Source organism: Octopus bimaculoides, chromosome 9 (assembly GCF_046866305.1).
Source record: "Octopus bimaculoides isolate indiv1 chromosome 9, ASM4686630v1, whole genome shotgun sequence".
NCBI classification, from domain to species: Eukaryota; Metazoa; Mollusca; class Cephalopoda; order Octopoda; family Octopodidae; genus Octopus; species Octopus bimaculoides.
Window position 1 is genome coordinate 76,833,929 of NC_142936.1, and position 14,804 is coordinate 76,848,732.

A 14,804-nucleotide genomic window follows, 5' to 3' on the forward strand; every position below is an offset into this window, starting at 1 on the left:
CTCTGTATTTCTTTTTCAGACAAATGCGGACTTATTTAATGCATGCATCTCGCAGTTATCTGACAACCAAAGAAACACTTTATCAGCTGTGCTTGCCGCTCCACCCATGAATAACTAACGAGAAAAGATTGCAGGCAAAGCTCACAATTCCAGCGTGACACTTCCTCTTACCTCTTAATCCCCCCTGTCTTTCTGCATATATTAAATTTAATATATACACACATATATGCGTTCATATAGATGTATATATACGTATATATATATATATATATTTATATGTGTGTAAGTGTACACACACGCATATATATAGCCACATATATGTACACGAATATATATAATATATATACATATATATATATATATATTATACTGGAATAACCATTGAGGCTGACATCACAATTTAGTCCTCTATACCCAAATACACACACCTTATGCATACACCTTCTCTCTCTATATATATCTTTCTCCTCTCTCAATGTTTTATTTTTTTCTTTCGGTTTCTACTGATTGAAAGCCCTATCTATTTCAGTTGTTTTTTTTTTTTTTTTCTACCACCAACCCTCCCCTTATGCATTAAAAATTTTTGTGGGCTTTATTTGAGCAACAACAATAACAAAAACAGAATGCAATATTGATATGAAAAGAAAAAAGCAAGAAAACTTAACAAGCTTGGCTCATTCAAAACAATAAATAAGAAAACTATTCTCAAGATATAAAGTATTTTATTTATTTTATTTTTCTTAACTCTAACTTGTTCCGAACCATCTAAGATTTGAATTCTCTTTATATTCTATGTAATTTAAAAAATATATATACACACACATATATATATATATATATGACTCTTTTTTTTGCTGTTTTTTTGTTCTTATCTGTTTTTGTACCACTCCAGCATCCAATGTGAAGAATTCCCAAATGGCTTGTCAAGACATACTCTCTCTTTACTCTTTTATTTGTTTCAGTCATTCGACTGCGGCCATGCTGGAGCACCGCCTTCAGGCGACGAATCGACCCCGGGACTTATTCTTTGTAAGCCTAGTACTTATTCTATCGGTCTCTTTTGCCGAATCGCTAAGTTACGGGACATAAACACACCAGCATCGGTTGTCAAACAATGCTAGGGGGACAAACACACACACACACGCATATATATATACATATATACGACAGGCTTCTTTCAGTTTCCCTCTACCAAATCCACTCACAAGGCTTTGGTTGGCCCGAGGCTATAGTAGAAGACACTTGCCCAAGATGCCATGCAGTGGGACTGAACCCGGAACCATGTGGTTGGTAAGCAAGCTACTTACCACACAGCCACTTTATATTGGTTTCAAATTTTGGCACAAGGCCAGCAGTTTTTCAGGAGTGAGGCTAAGTTGATTAAATCAACCCCAGTACTTATTTTATTGACCCCCGAAAGGATGTCAGGCAAAGTTGACCCCAGCGGTATTTGAACCCAGAATGTAAAGAACAAATAAAATGCCACTGGGCATTTTCCCCAGCATGCTAAAAATTCTGCCTGCCCACCCACCTTATAATAAAAGTTGATATTGATTTCAATTTTTGGGACCCCAGGACTCAACTGGCACTCATTTTATCGACCCTGGAAAGGATGAAAAGCAAAGTCAACCTTGGTAGAATTTGAACCCAGAACCTAAAGATGTATAAAATGCTGCTAAGCATTTTTCCCAGCGTGCTAACAATTCTGCCAGCTTGCTGCCTTAAGATAAAATGTTAATAACGTTTTCAAATTTTGACACAAAGCCAGCAATTTCAGGGAGTGAGGGTGGGGAACTGATTGCATTGACCCCAGTCTTCAACTGGTACTTATTTTCATTAATAAGCACAGGAGTGGCTGTGTGGTAAGTAGCTTGTTTACCAGCCACATGGTTCCGGGTTCAGTCCCACTGCGTGGCACCTTGGGCAGGTGTCTTCTACTATAGCCTTGGGCCAACCAAAGCCTTGTGAGTGGATTTGGTAGACGGAAACTGAAAGAAGCTCGACGTGTATATATATATATATATATATACATATATATATATATATATATATATATATATTTGTGTGTATATGTTTGTATGTCTGTTTGTCTCCCCCCCCCCCCCACGCCTTTTAGTTGAGAAAATTGACCCCAGGACTTATTCTTTATAAGCCTAGTACTTATTCTATTGGTCTCTTTTTGCCGAACCGCTAAGTTACGGGGATGTAAACACACCAGCATTGGTTGTCAAGCGATGGTGGGGTGACAAACACAGACACACAAACACACATACATACATATATACATACATATATATATATATATATATATATATATATATATACACACGACGGGCTTCTTTCAGTTTCCATCTACCAGATCCACTTACAAGGCTTTGGTCGGCCCAAGGCTATAGTAGAAGACACCTGCCCAAGGTGCCACGCAGTGGGACTGAACCCGGAACCATGTGGTTGGTAAGCAATCTACTTACCACACAGCCACTACTGCGCCCATGGTAAATATTTTCCCATAACCAGATGTATTTTTCATGGGAAACTGGAAATGATCAATTTTTCTTCTATGATGATGATGTTCGTTTACAACCACCACATGATGTCTACACAAGTATACACACAATGCATGCTAGTGCCACATAATAAACATCTAATGGTATTGAGCTGTAGAAGCCTTGCCAATGCAGACAATTGGAACCAGGTACAGCTATCTTACTTGTCAGTTCCTGTCAAACTGTCCAACCTATGCTAGTATGGAAAATGGACATTAAATGATGATAATGATGATGTACATCTAATAAGCTGACCTGCCAACTTATTTTATTCCAGATTGAAAGAGACTGCTGTAACAACACTTTGAATCCACTAAACACTGCTTGTCACAGCTGACTAGTTTGCAGAATACAGTTGTGATGTGAAGATAGATAATTTGGAAGTTTGCTATGCAGTGAGGTTTTCTGTTAAACTGGGCAAAAATGCTAGAGAAGTTTATGGAATGCTCCAGACTGCTTACGGATTAACAAAGCATGTCCACCAGGAAGCTCATGATAATCCTCTTTTCTGACAGCAAAGACATCTACATTCACTGGATTCCTCTGGCCAGACAGTCAACAAAGAGTACTTTGTGGAGGTTTTGAGGGAGTTCAGGGCGAGATTTTGTTACAAAAGTCCAGAGCACTTTCATCAGGACAATACACCACTCTACAATTCTGTTCTGGTAACACACTACTTGACAGAGATGGGCATCAAAATTGTCCAGAACTTGCTCCCTGTGGCTTTTGATTGTTTCCCCAAGATGAAAGAGGCTGTGACAAGGGTACTGAACACCTTCACTTTGGAGGACTTCTATGGGGCCTTTGCAAAGGGGCTGGAGCACTACATCAAGTTCATTGTTTTATGTTCAAATTAGCCAGATCCAGCCTCTCACACCTGCTCTGTAATGTCATTCTGGAAATAACCACATTATTGAAATCTCAAATCTAAGAGATAATGATGATTAATTCAAAACAATATTCTTTTATTCTCTCCGCCTTAGCAAAGGTAGAGGTATTGTTTTCAGTTGTGTTTGTTTGTCTGTGGACAAGATATTTCAAGAACTGCTGGATGAATTCGGATGCAACTTTCAGGGATGCTTGGCCTTGTGACTGGCATGAACTGATTAGATTTTGAGATCGATTCAGTACTGGACAAGGATTCAGGATTATTTGTTATATTTACTTTAAATGATTACGATCTTATGTTGACTTTCAAGTCTTTCTCAATTATCTCCCTTTAGGCTGTTTCCAAAGTTCTATTTTCATTTCTCTATTATTAATTTTACTCACATCTCTATCTTAGTAGTAACTGATGGATAAACAAATAAAATCCTGAGTAGAACTTATTATTATTACCTCCGCCTTTGAAACTATTTTGAACGGTGAATTTGTTAACTTTGGCTTGTATTAGATAAGGATAAACTATTTATTCATCGTCATCATCATCCAGTGTTTTAAATCCAGGTTTTGTCCCTGTTAACGAGGGTGGCTGGATCTACCTCAATGCCATAGCAACCGCCCTCACACCATCTTGCCCAGTTTTGGACATCCTCCTTTCTCAAACCAACCCTCCCAATCTCCTCCTCCACCTTCGATCTACCTCGCTTTCACGCTCCATTTACCCCAAACGCAGTCACCCTCCTCCAAACAGGCTCTTCATTCCTCCTCAACATGCCACCCATACCACCTCACTCCATTTACCCTTGCCAACCATTCCACCGATTCCTCCAACCTCAGCATTCCCATCAAATCCTCAGTCCTCCTTTTATCAAACAGCTTCACCCCACACATTTCTCTCACCTTTGCTCTCTCAGTCCTTAAAATTACCACCTCTCTCTCCCTCAGACACCATGTCTCACTCCCATACAGCATTGCAGCTCTCACACAACTCTTATAGACCCTTTCTTTCATTTTTAACAAGAACCTTTTCCCATATAACAACACTCCACATTCCCTGAACTTCACCCAGCCAAGCCTCACTCTTGCTGTCAGAGCTGCTTCACATCCACCACCACTTACATCCACCCTGTCACCCAACTAACAAACCCTCCCACCCTTTCCACCTCATCACATAGCGTTTCCACTGGTTCCACTAGCTCTCCAGCTCCTTTCACACATCTTCCACAAACGCTCCTGCCAGTTTTGGGGTCAACTTCTTCATTTTTGTACATGTACCATGAATCCATTTCTCACATCGCGTACACAACACCACATTTGCCATTACCTTCCTCTCACATACACTACATGGAGCCACCTTACTAACACTTCTTCCACTCTGCTCACCATCATCTTTGTCTTCCTAAGGTTTACGTTCAAACCCTTGCTTTCAAACGCCTCCTTCCATTTCCAAACCTTCTCCCTCAATCCCTCCATCGTCTCATTACTGTTACTAAATTTTCTATAGCCACCTCCACATTCCATGACCACCATTGAGATCGATCAGGTACCGGACAAGTATTCTGGATTATTTTTCAGGTTTTTTTACTTAATTTTTGAGTGATCAGGTTCATTTTTAGTATTCTTGTTTGTGAGAGCAGTCAAGTTTATTTCAGATATTCTCATTTTAAAAATCATCTCTGGTTAATTATTGAGAGGACATTGGTGTTGCTTTGGCGGAGGTTTGCTTCTCTGAGTGCTCTTGTTCTTACTGGTTTCAGTCATTTGACTGTGGCCATGCTGGAGCACCACCTTTAGTTGAACAAATCAACCCCAAGACATATTCTTTGTAAGCCCAGTACTTATTCTATCGGTCACTTTTGCTGAACCACTAGGTTACAGCAATGTAAACACACCAACATCTGTTGTCAAGCGGTGGTAGGGGGAGAAACAGACACAAACATATATGCATACATACATACATACATTATATATATATATATATATATATAGGGAGAATTCACAAACAAAAGACGAAGACAGGTGGTGTAGACAAGAAACAGATGTATTAGTATAACGCTCAGGAAGTGAACAAGTCTTTAATGTTTTGAGCCTACGCTCTTCCACAGAAAGAAACAAGGAGAGTAAAAAAGAATGCGTAGTGGCTAGCAATCTACGATATGTACACATATATATATGATGGGCTACTTTTGGTTTCCATCTACCAAATTCACTCACAAGGCTTTGGTTGGCCCAAGGCTATAGTAGAAGACACCTACCCAGTGGGACTGAACCCAAAATGATGTGGTTGGGTAGCAAGCTTCTTATCACACAGCCACATCTGCACCTACGCAGAGCAGTCCAAATGCTAAAGGATTAATAAACTGCCAAAAGAGGTTTCTTTCATCAAGATATGGCTTGACCTCAAACTGCACAAGTCATTAAAAATGTCATTCTAAAAATAACAGTAATCTGAATGCTAAAGGGTTTAACCTATGAAATTTTCATGTTAATTTCTGTTCCAGACACAAGTTTAATAATGACAAACTTATTTGACAAAATTCTTCTTTATCTTCAAAATTAATTGTAATAAAGTTAGTGTATTTCAGCAGAAATATGATAACAAAAAAAGTTAATCTGTGAAGATGATAAAACTGCTGGGTGTGGCCGTGTGGTAGTAAGAAGCTTGCTTCCCAACCACATGGTTCCAGGTTCAGTCCAACTGTGTGACATTTGGAGGGGAGGTCTTCTACTATAGCCTTGGTCCGACCAAAGCCTTGTGAGTGAATTTGGTTGACGGAAACTGAAAGAAGCCCGTCGTATATATATCTGTGTTTATCCCCCAATCACCACTTGACAATCTGGTGTTGGTGTGTTTATGTCCCCGAAATTTAGTGGTTCGGCAAACGATACTGATAGAATAAGTACTAGGCTTACAAAGAATAAGTCCTGAGGTCGATTTCTTTGACTAAAGGTGGTGCTCCAGCATGGCCACAGTCAAATGACTGAAACGTGTAAAAGAGTAATATATATATATATATATATATATATATATATATTATAAATATATATATATATATATATATATATATTATAAATATATATATATATATATATATATATATATATATTATATATATATATATATATATATATATATCTCATCATCTTCATGATAGCCCACGGGCATATGGCGTAGTGGTTAAGAGCACAGACTACTAACCCCAGGATTCCGAGTTCGATTCCAAGCAATGACCTGAACAATAATAATAATAATAGCATCGAAAAATACCTTAGGAATGAGAACCCAGGTTCGAAATTTCCCCAAGACACCTGAAGAAGGCTGGAGGGTATATCAGCCGAAACGTTGTGTTGACGAGGACAAAATATCCGTCGAATGTAAATAATTCCTCATCTCTTAAATATAGAACTGTATCATCTTCATCGTTTTTATGTTAATGGCCGCAATCATATGAAGTGAAACTATTAAAAGATAAAGAGGAAAGTAAAAAAAACTATCATTGTTATAAGCAGAATCTTTCTTCGAGAAAAGATGTTTTCTTATCGCGCTAAATTAGAAGTGAAGAATAGAGGTGGGGGTGGGGGTGCATAGAGATAAGGGAGGTAACTGGACAAAAAGTGCGAAGATATTGTTTAACTCTTAATACCGACCCAACTCCTGGACTGCCGTCATGTTGGGGCACTGCCCCTGAAGCGTTTTGGTCGAACAGATCTCCCCCAATACTCACGAAGTTACATGAACGTAAGCAAACCAATACCGATGGACAAGCGGTGTGGGTGCAGACACAGACCCTCCCCTACCTGATATGTATTTATGTAGGCGGAGGTAAAGAATACGCACGCCATCTGTTTTCGGCGTAACAATAACCCAAACCTTAAACCATAACCCTAAACATCGGGTGGGCGTATTCTTTACCTTGGCCTTTATGTATATATATATATATATACGACGGTCTTCCATACAGTTTCCATTTACCAAAACCTGCACTATATATATATACATATGTATACATATACTCTTTTACTTGTTTCAGTCATTTGACTGTGGCCATGCTGGAGCACCGCCTTTAGTCGAGCAAATCGACCCCAGGACTTATTCTTTGTAAGCCTAGTACTTATTCTATCGGTTTCTTTTGCCGAACCGCTAAATTACGGGGACGTAAACACACCTGCATCGGTTGTCAAGCGATGTTGGAGGGACAAACACAGACACACAAATATATACACACATACATATATATGCATATATACGATGGGCTTTTTTCAGTTTCCGTCTACCAGATCCACTCACAAGGCTTTGATTGGCCCGAGGCTATATAGTAGAAGACACTTGCCCAAGGTGCCACGCAGTGAGACTGAACCCCCGAACCATGTGGTTCGTAAGCAAGCTACTTACCACACAGCCACTCCTACGCCCGATACGTATGTAGATATAAAGTGTCACGCAGTGGGACAACTTGAAGCCCTGTGGTTGCGAAGTGAGCTTCTTACTAAATATTTCATTATTTTCAAAAGTAACTGCAGCAACTAAAACGTATTTCAGCAAAAATATCCTAACAGAAGACTTAATCTGAGATCAGTCCTGACTGGGCAAACCTCTGATCAAAAATATTCCAGCCATGACCGTTCTGTCTTTTCCTGTGTGCAAAGAATCCGAGACCACATCCAAAATCTTTTATACCTTTTACTTGTTTCAGACATTTGACTGTGGCCATGCTGGAGCACCGCCTTGAAGCGTTTTTGTTGGACAAATCGACCCCAGTAATTATTAAAAGAAAAAAATACTTGGTACTTATTCTATTGGTCAGTTTTGGGGGCGTAAACAAACCAACATCGGTTGTCAAGTGCAGCAGTGGCGGGGGACAAACATACACAAAGACATATGTATGTGCGTGTGCGCGTGTATGTATGCATGTGTATGCCAGGCTTCTTTCAGTTTCCATCTACCAAATCCACTCACGAGGCTTTGGTCAGCATTAGTGGAAGACACTTGCCCATGGCGTCACGTTTTTTTTCGTTTTTTCCTAATGACGGTAAGGATGATTTAAAGACGATTTAGCTGCTGTTTCTAGCAGATTGAGCAATCACATCGTCTTTCTCGCTGGCTCAAAGCAAAAAAGATGTTACTTAAGGCAACAATCAAAACGAGGATGATAACCAGAAGAAATGCTTGCAAATTTGGAGAAAAAATTCCAGAATGGATGAAAGATGTTTAACATAAAGGTAAGGGAGATAACTCAGAGAAACGAAAATGGTTTTGCTATGTAATAGTGTAGTTGGGTGTTGGTGTATTGTATGTAGTGTAGTGATGTCATTTCGTGTATTCAAAGGTGGGGGCGTCATGGTGGCTGTTGTTTAGCCCCTGGTCAACCTTGACCAAGCATATTTATTGATCAACGGTATTCCAGTTGTGACCATCCACTCTTTGTATGTTAGACATAATGTATTTAGGACTTACCCAGTGCGTCTTCCACTTTTAATGTGGTGTAGGAGATTTTTGCTGCTGTTTCTAGCACATGAAAAGATTACACAGAGGCACCCTCATGACTATCCAACTCTTTGTGTGTGTGAGAGGCAGAACGAGACATAATGTATCTAGGACTACATCATCCAGTATGTGTTCTTTTATTACAAGGGGGGGCTGAAAAGTTCCTGGCTTTAAGGATATTGTGAAAAGCCTGGTTGGAGGCCCAACTTTCTCAGTTCTTTTACAGAGCTTAGAAAAACTGAAGGACCGCTGCAATAAGTGTGTGAATCTGAGAGGGGAATATATGGCATAAAATCATAATTAACTGATTCTCTTGTAAACTTTATCTGCCAACAAAATGTGGTGGTCCTATAAAGGACGACATTACTGAAAAAAGTGCCACACCGTAGCAGTGGAGGGAACCTGTGGAAGAGGTAGGCCCAGGAAGACCTGGGATGAGGTGGTAAGGCACGACCTTCGAACATTGGGCCTCACTGAGGCGATGACTTCTGACCGAGACCTTTGGAAATATGCTGTGCATGAGAAGACCCTGCAAGCCAAGTGAGACCTAAATCGAAGGCCTCAGGCAGCCCACTTATGCGTACCTTCCTTCATTGGACACTAAACTCAGCTTGCAAAGACCTGCTGAGGCAAGTGAAATCGAAATCGAATTACATTTGACGACTGGCACCCATGCCAACATCGTCTCCTTCATTGGAAACGAAACTCAGCTTGCGAAGACCTTTTGGGGCAAGCGAAAGCAAAACCGTCAATGGCACCTGTGCCCAACATCGCCTTCCTGGCACTTGTGTCAGATGGCACGTGAAAAGACATTCGAGCGAGATCATTGCCAGTGCCGCTGAACTGGCTCCTGTGCAGGTGGCATGTAAAATGCACCATTTTGAGCATGGCCGTTGCCAGTACCGCCTGACTGACCTTCGTGCCGGTGGCATGTAAAAGCACCCACTACACTCTCGGAGTGGTTGGCCTTAGGAAGGGCATCCAGCTGCAGAAACTCTGCCAAATCAGATTGGAGCCTGGTGTAGCCACCTGGTTTCACCAGTCCTCAGTCAAATCATCCAACCCATGCTAGCATGGAAAGCGGACGTTAAACGATGATGATGATGATGATATCTAATTTCATTTTATATCTATCTATCTGTCTGTCTGTCTTTTTATTGATCTAGCTGTCAATTGATCATTCTATCTATCTATCTATCTATCTCTAACTCTCTATCTATCTACCTATCTACACACATACGTACATACATACACACATACATACAGACACACACATACATACATGTAATTATCATCCTTTTAATGTCCACTTTTCCATGATTGCATCAGTTGGATGGAATGGATGGAATTTGTTGAGTGGATTTTCTACAACCAGATGTCCTTCCTGTTGCTCATTTATAACAATCACACAATGACAAGACAAAGAGACAGTAAAATATTCTAATGTGATGGTGATGCTCATTTATAACAATCACAATGACAAGACAAGGAGACAGTAAAATATATGCACACACACATATATATATATATACAAACATACATGCACAACAGATTTCTTTCAATTTCTATCTATCAAATCCATTTACAAATAGCCCAGGGCTATAGTAGAAGACACTTGCCCAAGGTGCTACACTGTGGGAATGAACCCAGGACCATGTGATGAGCAAGCAAACTTATCGCACAGTTGTACCTGTACCTATATCAATATCTGTCTGTCTGTCTGTCAGTTTATTTGTCTGTCTGTCTATCTATCAATCTACCTATTTGTCTTTCTGTTTATTTGTCTATCTATCTATCTATCTGCCTGTCTATCTATCTATCTGTCTGTCTCTGTCTCTATCTGTCTGTCTCTATCTATCTGTCTGTCTGTCTGTCTACCTATCTGTCTGTTTACCTATCTGTCTGTCTATTTACACACACACACACACACACACACACACACACACACACACACACACACACACACACAGAGTCTCTCACATTAAAATGTATAATTAGTTTTCTGTTCTCCCCTTCTGGCCATATATATTTCCTGCAAAGATCTAATTAAGAGACAGTCTGGTGGAGCAAGATCTGTAGAATATGAAGAGTGCAGCAGATTTCCTTCTGTCTTTCAGTTGTTTCAGTCATTGGACTGCGGCCATGCTGGGGCACCACCCTAAAGTATTTATATATATATTCACACGGACACTTTATTTCACATTCCTCCAGTCCACTCAGCTGGCAAAAATGAGTTGTACCTGTATCTTAAAAAAAGCCAGCCACATCATATTCTATCACACAGAATCTCCCTATAAACTATGTTAAGGTTAAATGTATCTGTGGAGTGCTCAGCCACGTGCAGGCTGTTCCATTGATCGGATCAACTGGAACCCTTGTCATCATAACTAACAGAGTGCCAGTTCCTCTTCCAATAATTATTCAATAAGGTTTTCTTTGGAGGAAGTCCTATCTGTGGTGTTTTATATTGTTGTAAAGAATCCATTTCTCATCTCCAGTCATGAGACAGTCTAAAATGGTGCTTGAAGGTTATGTTCACAGAGCAGTTCACAGCAGTGAAGTCTTTGTTGATGTTTTCCTGCTGAAAAAGCATAAGAAACCTATTTCCCCCACTTTGAAACTTATCCTAGCATCTCCAAATGATTACAATTCATCACAATGCTTACATTAAACTGTTTTGGTGTCACAACAGGATTTCCTGCAAATGTTGTCTCTCGCATTTTTTCATCTAATTTGGAAGTATGTGTGAAGGTGTGTGGTTTAGTGATAGGGCATTCGATTAAATAAGTACCAGTTACGCACTGGGGTCGATATAATCGACTTAATCCGTTTGTCTGTCCTTGTTTGTCCCCTCTGTGTGTAGCCCCTTGTGGGCAGTGAAGAAATAAGAAACGTTAGCATGCTGGGAAAAATGCTTAGTGGTATTTCGTCTGTCTTTATGTTCTGAGTTCAAATTCTGCTGAAGTCGACTTTGCCTTTCATCCTTTCGGGGTCAATAAATTAAGTACCAGTTGCATATTGGGGTCAATCTATTCAACTGACCCCCTCTCCCAAAATTTCGGGCCTTGTGCCTTGAGTAGAATAGAATATCAGCTTTGCTTCAGTATCTTCCTTTCAGATTTTGCTGCACTGTGTCATGTTGCCCTGAAAGAAACCCTCCCTCCACTTCTCCCAGGTCTCGTTGGTTCTGAATTGTCATCAATGTTTCTGTAACGTTGCTTTTTTCTAGGTAGGGATGTTGACATTCTTATCTCTGGGAAGAGGTTGTCCATATTAGTCCAGCCTCTGTCCTTTGACCTGTCTAGCATGGGAGGACCCTACAAGGAGCTTGCACTCTACTGGCATAGCTCTGAGGGTCACTGAGGCACTCAAACCCTGATACCACAAGGACTGGGCCCTGTGGTGGGAACCAATATTGTTGTGATGCCTTCCTTCTCTTGATACCCTAAACATGTACTTATTTTGCTTAATGGTTAATCCAGTGCTGCACGTATGAAGTTTTCAACCGACCTTCCACAAGTTCCTTTATTCACTGCTTTGCTTGCATGAACACTTCACAGAAACTCATAAAGCATAAATATGTTCTTTGCTCGGTTCGATGGATGGGTTCATGATATAGAAAATTAGTATTTTGAAATATGGTTATTGCTTTACAGGAACTCTTCTTGAAATGATTATACATTAATGAATCCCACCATTAGTTATAGTTTTTACCCCACCACCCATGAAAAACGAAAACAAATTTCAACAGGTTTTAATTGGATAGAACCGTTTACACACACACACACACACACACACACACACACATACACATATGACTGAGAGGGTAAGCGTGGATAGAATTATAAAGCGATGTTACTCTGGTACTAAGAGAAATATGAATGGAAGCAGGTGAGCTGGTAAATTTTGAATGAAGTCGGTTGTTATTTGCAGATAAACAGTGACAAACAGCGAAGAAAAAGAGAGACTCAGAACGAAAGAGTCGAGGACGGATTGCAATGAGAATGTTAGAGTGATAATAATGATTCTTAGAGCAATGTTAGCGGTGCTGCACAGAACGAAATTAATAATGGAATGAACTGAATGCTAAGGAGAAAAAAACAAACAAACGGGGGAGAGAGAACGGGCGGGAAAGAAGAGAGAAAGAAAAGTTAACTATGACGGATGACATTTAAATACCACAATAAACCTAACACATGGCCAACGGAAATCGCCTCGTTCGCTGGCAAGTAGCATATAAATCTAATTAGCCAGTACAGATATCTCCCCACCATCACAATGATAACTTTCTTTCTTTTTCTTCCATTGTCTATCTCTGTCTTTCTTTTTATTTCTCTATATTTCACTTTTTCATTTGTTTTTTTTTTTGTCAAGTGTGTATGCATGTATGTGTGATTATATCATAATCTTTGTCTCTTTTTCTCTCTTCCTCTTGTCTTTCTTTCTGTCTTTCACTGTTTGTCACTGTATCTTAGTTTTTCTTTTAGGGTAGATGCCTCTCTGTGATTACACATTAGTTCCTCTCTCTCTCTCTCTCTCTCTCTCTCTCTCTCCTGTAACTCAAAATTCTTTTGGAACTAAATACAAGTCGTTTCATGCTCACATAGACACTCTAGTACCCTCCATAGACTTTCACATGTACACATACAATCAACAAGTATAATTCTTCACTTACACACATACAATCAACAAGTATAATTCTTCACTTACACACATACACACGCGCGCTGTCTCAAAATTCTTCGCAACGAATTCTTTGTTTCATGTACGTAGACACTCGCGCGTGCGTATCGTTCAACACATACGTACACTCAGATATATACATATACATATCTTTAGCACTAATTTCACTATCAAATTGTCCAGAAACCAAGAGAGAGAGGGAAAGAATTTCAATGACATTCTTTATCTTCTTTCTCTCTTGTATTTCCTTGCCTGATTCTTGTCTTTTCCCTTTCCCATTCTCTCTGTAAGGACTCGTGCGTGGGACAGACGGAAAGATAGTAGATCTACGTCTTTCTTCCACTATCGCCTCATTTTTCGTCTTCTTACGTTGTCCTCCCCCCCCCCCCCACTCCGTAAAGGAATGTACGTCAGTATAGATGCAAGGGGAAATTCTTGAAGACATCCAGAAGTTTTTCTTTGTCTCTCTCTTCCACTATATCCCCGTTTTTACTCCTTATTTCGTCCGTCCTTCATTATCTCTCTATACATTATGCGTGCGTTTATATATGAGTGTACGTGTTTCCGTATATCATGCAAGGGGAAATTCTTGAAGGCGTCCAGAAGTCTTTGTCTTCCTTTGACGTCTTTCCCCTATTATAGCTGTTTTTTCTTTCTTTTTTTTTTTTTAAACTACACCCTCACTCTTAATATATGAATGTGTACATACAGTTTGCATGCTCATACCATGCAGGGGAAAATTCTTGGACCCGTCTAGTTGACTAAGTGTCCTGGTTTTTGTGACGATTTCATTATCTCTCTCAACACAAGCATACACACACACACACACACTCTTGCATGCATGCATGCATACATACATACATAAGGTATGGATGCGCCGGGTAGCAGCGCAGGGGCGTCAAAAGTCTTGGGGACCAATTCTAATCTATGGTGTAACTTGCAGTCAATAAATAAACCCTGCGGGGCCCAATGTATTGATTTGTCCGGGGTAAGGTCCTATGATGCTGCTAATACGGCCCTGTGTATATATATATATCGGCATTTTCTATGGCGTTGTGTTCTCTGGTCCTGAAGGTTATCGGAGATCTGAGATCAGTTGCTATCCCGTTTCGCATCCCTCCATCATTTCTCTCCGCTCTTCGTTTATGTCGTGGCCTGTTTGTCTGGCCATTGTTTCAGCACTTCTGTTCGCTATTAATGACATCCCG

The 14,804-nt window shown here is 40.0% G+C and overlaps 1 protein-coding gene across 2 annotated transcripts in view; it reads left to right on the forward strand.

The window, feature by feature from the left end:
• LOC106877198 (importin-5) overlaps positions 1-842 on the forward strand; it is a 112,872-nt gene extending 112,030 nt beyond the window's left edge. For both annotated transcript variants that reach the window (XM_089357836.1, XM_014926042.3), the window contains exon 28: positions 20-842. In XM_089357836.1, coding sequence (XP_089213962.1) covers positions 20-118 — 99 coding nt within the window. In that variant the 3' untranslated portion in view covers positions 119-842. The remainder of the gene's footprint in view (positions 1-19) is intronic.
• Positions 843-14,804: the final 13,962 nt, after the last annotated feature.